This window comes from Homalodisca vitripennis, chromosome X (genome assembly GCF_021130785.1).
Source record: "Homalodisca vitripennis isolate AUS2020 chromosome X, UT_GWSS_2.1, whole genome shotgun sequence".
NCBI lineage: Eukaryota > Metazoa > Arthropoda > Insecta > Hemiptera > Cicadellidae > Homalodisca > Homalodisca vitripennis.
Window position 1 is genome coordinate 18460449 of NC_060215.1, and position 4999 is coordinate 18465447.

At 37.5% G+C, this 4999-nt stretch overlaps 1 protein-coding gene across 1 annotated transcript; it reads left to right on the top strand.

The window, feature by feature from the left end:
• Positions 1 to 438: 438 nt before the first annotated feature.
• Positions 439 to 4766, top strand: LOC124369381 (ras-like protein family member 10B). The gene is made up of 3 exons (XM_046827382.1): positions 439 to 460; positions 1519 to 1667; positions 4082 to 4766. Exons 1-3 carry the CDS (start codon positions 439 to 441, stop codon positions 4646 to 4648), a joined length of 738 nt encoding a protein of 245 aa, XP_046683338.1. The 3' UTR covers positions 4649 to 4766.
• The last annotated feature ends 233 nt before the right edge of the window (positions 4767 to 4999 follow it).

Here is a 4999-nt window from a genome sequence, read left to right on the forward strand (position 1 = left end):
TATGGTTGAAACAATTTGAAATCCCTATAGTGTACCCGAGGATATAGCTTACCATTACACTTGAATCAATGCAAAGCTATTTCTACATCGTTATCATATTTTTTAATATGTTAATAAACCTATTATTTTATTTAAGGAATCAAAAATATTAGAATCAAATTTATCATGATTTTTTAAGTCACTATATGTAACGAATCTCTATAGTATCGTAGTAATTATAACCTATTATTTTTTAATATTATACATATATGTTAATACTAATTACGTTCTTATAAATTAAATATTATCTTCAAATGAATAATGTGTTTCAGAATTGAATCTCGATTATCTGGAACGGCGAGATGTCTCTTGCTCCCCGTGTTCTCCTGTGTCTCTGTCCCTGAATAGTCCTGACGCACCAGAACTGATCAAAGTGTCGTTGTTGGGAGCCCCAGGAGTATGAAAAACCTCAATTATACAGGTACTTACAGATACATAAATCCAGGAGTCACCACACTTGTGACTATTGTGCGAGATGTCTCGTGCTCCCCGTGTTCTCCTGTGTCTCTGTCTCTGAATAGTCCTGACGCACCAGAACTGATCAAAGTGTCGTTGTTGGGAGCCCCAGGAGTATGAAAAACCTCTTACAGGTACTTACAGATACATAAATCCAGGAGTCACCACACTTGTGACTATCGTGCGATATGTCTCGTGCTCCCCGTGTTCTCCTGTGTCTCTGTCCCTGAATAGTCCTGACGCACCAGAACTGGTCAAAGTGGTGTTGTTGGGAGCCCCAGGAGTAGGAAAAACCTCAATTATACAGGTACTTACAGATAAACAAATCCAGGAGTCACCACACTTGTGACTATTGTGCGAGATGTCTCGTGCTCCCCGTGTTCTCCTGTGTCTCTGTCTCTGAATAGTGCTGACGCACCAGAACTGGTCAAAGTGGTGTTGTTGGGAGCCCCAGGAGTAGGAAAAACCTCAATTATACAGGTACTTACAGATACACAAATCCAGGAGTCACCACACTTGTGACTATTGTGCGAGATGTCTCGTGCTCCCCGTGTTCTCCTGTGTCTCTGTCCCTGAATAGTCCTGACGCACCAGAACTAGTCAAAGTGGTGTTGTTGGGAGCCCCAGGAGTAGGAAAAACCTCAATTATACAGGTACTTACAGATACACAAATCCAGGAGTCACCACACTTGTGACTATTGTGCGAGATGTCTCGTGCTCCCCGTGTTCTCCTGTGTCTCTGTCTCTGAATAGTCCTGACGCACCAGAACTGGTCAAAGTGGTGTTGTTGGGAGCCCCAGGAGTAGGAAAAACCTCAATTATACAGGTACTTACAGATACATAAATCCAGGAGTCACCACACTTGTGACTATTGTGTGAGATGTCTCGTGCTCCCCGTGTTCTCCTGTGTCTCTGTCCCTGAATAGTCCTGACGCACCAGAACTGGTCAAAGTGGTGTTGTTGGGAGCCCCAGGAGTAGGAAAAACCTCAATTATACAGGTACATACGGATACATAAATCCAGGAGTCACCACACTTGTGACTATTGTGCGAGATGTCTCGTGCTCCCCGTGTTCTCCTGTGTCTCTGTCACTGAATAGTCCTGACGCACCAGAACTGGTCAAAGTGGTGTTGTTGGGAGCCCCAGGAGTAGGAAAAACCTCAATTATACAGGTACTTACAGATACATAAATCCAGGAGTCTCCACACTTGTGACTATTGTGTGCCGTTGTGCGAGATGACACGCCAGCATCCTAAGTGTAGGTGTACTCTTTTTTTTAATAGTCAATTACTATTTATGGATGTACAGTATTAGATTAAGCATTCGTCTTCACAATTAAAATAAATGAATTGCAGCATAAGCCTAACTTTATTTCTTCAGATTTCTTGACAAATAAACAGATTTTACAATTGAAACTTTTGTTCTATTATTGTAACGATGGCTAATGTACGATTTCTAATTATATTTAAAGAATCATACATCAATCATAATAAACGAAAAAAACTTCGTCAATAAAAAACTTTAAATAATATAGAATTGAAAAAGAAGAAGTGTACTGTACTCTACATGGAATGTTTGTCATTTATATGCTAAGTAGATACTCTAACATTATTAAAATATATAAAATGTATAATGCGTATAAGAAATGAATATTATTATAGAACAATAACTTGTTTTTGTAACCACCATGTTAGTCCAGTATCGTAATTATTTGAGTAACATAAAAATGTTGTGGAACGTAGAACACCCAAGTCAGAATGATACATTAGTATCGAGCGCTTAGATTCCAGAAGAGGAATGTAATATTCTGCAATACAGTTGCTGAGCATTTTGACTGTAGACTGGTTTTCCATTTATTAAATTACACTGCAGTATGAAACACCACACTGAGTACCACAACTATAGTTAAGTAATTTGAACCAGAATGAAATGTGTTTTTCTTCATTACAATTTAAAAATTTACTCTAATTGAATTCAACAATTAATACTTTTAAAAGGATGTTCACCGAATCTGAACAATACCATAAGCGGAACAGTAATTTTCCATTCATACACACGTAATATTTTGGGAGCTGAGGGCCATTTCACGTCGTATAAAGCTCACAAATTAGTTTTATCAAGAGAGAAACTGGTCCTACACACTAATCGATAGTCGCGCCAGTTCGGTAGAGGTCGAAATGACAGAATATACAGAAAGGGTTATGGATAAAACAGGCTTGCGTTTGACCCTGTTTCTGCGTTTAATAATGCTCGGAATCATTAGAAAACGTGTCAGATCTGAATTCCATTTATAATTTATGAAAGTTTGAAGTAATTCTGATCAGTATTTATCCACATCAGTGTAGACCAGTTCATTAGGAAAGTGGGACAACAGTTTTCAAACACCTCAGGTTGCACCCTGCGGTAAACCTCAATCTCATCATGTAGTCTAAAGGCAGGTTGCTTCTGAGGATTGCTTTCTATATTCACTATACCTCTTAACCTTAATGATTTAGTTCGGGCGGTACATGATGGCTTATTCAGTGTAAGGGACTTCTTCGTTAAGTAAATTGAAATTCTGTGGATATTGGATATATCTTTTAGATTTACTGCTCACTTTTTCTTTTAAGAAATGTTCTACATTACGTGTACTCCAACGTTTTTTATCTTTTTTATTTACGTTTTCATTACGATGTCACACTTTTTTCATTTTACTGGATTTATACGAATGTTTTATTGATACAAAATAGGATTTATTTAGTTTACTGTCAACAGATTTTAGATTATTACTTGCTTAATTTACACGGGTTAGCTATTTTAAATTTTACCTCAGCTTACAATTTTTATTGTAGAAATAATACTGTACGGTATTTACTGTGACCATTCTGTAGCATATAAAGATTCATTTACGCTAGTGTTACCTTCCTTCCAAATTCTTCCAATGTAAAATTTTACATAGCATAAAATTAAAGTGCTCTAAAACAATATAATGCAATTCTGCTTGTTTATAACCTTAAGGTTTTTTTCATTTATATTAAAAAATAAATTAAAATTACACAAAAAATTTGTCAACTCTAAATAAAATGTCACTAAAACCAATTCCTATTTGTAAACCCCTTCTACAGGGTAGAAACAAGCTTCGTTAATGTTACTTCATGTGGCAAAAAATTTTAGAATATTTTAAAATGATCATAATCGATTAATTTTTCCAATTTTTATTGAATATAATAAAAAGACAAATACAAAATTGTTATCATGGTATTTAAGGTGCATTGTGGTTTTGAATCCCTTTGATTATATGTATATTCACTACCAGGGAGATAAAGGACCTAAACTCTCATGATGGGAATTAAATACAAATAAAATTGAATATTATTTATTTACGCATTGATATACAATATAATTTCAAAAGTTACAGTGCAGTAAATAAATATTCTTTAAAAGTCCAAAGTTTTTCATTTAGTAAATGAATACAATACTACTGAACAATTTTCTATAGAATTTTAACTCAAATAATGGAGGAATTGATGTCTGTCACTAACATTCTTTTTATCTGTTTTCGGTCTCTCCTGGGACTCACTATTGGACAATGGACGTATGGCTATAGCAGTTCGTTTGGAACAACTTCGTGCAAGAGTACCTTCCCACTGGCTCACGGCACACCTACTACCCGACGGTTATCATCAACGGGCGTGTGTACGAACTGAAGATCACGGACTTGCCAGCCCTACCCTACTTCCCGGTGAACTCCGTCTACGAGCTGACGGATCTGCAGGACTACGGGTTGAGGGACGCCAGTGCCTACATGATGGTGCTGGACCTGTCCAACCTGGAGACCTTCCAGTACCTGGAGAACGTCCGGGAACAGATCGCCGAGAGTCGCGATATCGATGCAGTGCCTCTGTTAGTGGTCGGCAACAAGATAGACCTGTTCGATAACGAAGATGACGAGTGCCTTGCGCAGCGGCGTGCGCTGATGGACCGTATCAAAGCCGTGTGGGGCTGTGGGTACGCGGAGTGCAGTGCCCGCTACAGCTCCTTGGTCTGCCAAGTCTTTCGGCAGATGATGCTAGCTGTGGACCAGCGGGAGATGTCCTCGGCCACCCACGCTTGTCCCTCACTCCTCGCCAACTTCAATGACGCCCTCGGTGGTTCCAAGTGCTCCATATTATGAGAATAGAACAAAAACAACCTTGGTGGAATGTTACCTGAACTGAAGACTGATGAATGGTATACTTATTCAAATTTGTTTCGCTGAATAGCATATACATTTTGCAGCATCATAAAATACTTGTTATAAAATAGCAGTTCCTTAAAGTATATTTTTTTATCTCTTACTAACCTACAATAAACAGTATTCTCAATAAAAGGACATAATTATATTGCTATCTGTCTTGAAAGATCTTTTTAACTGATCTTGATTCTACACTGCTAATATCAAAAAACGATGCATTAAGTTGATCGAGCTATTAATAAATAAAAAAGACTGTCTTATAAACGAATTCGATTATTCAATAACATCATA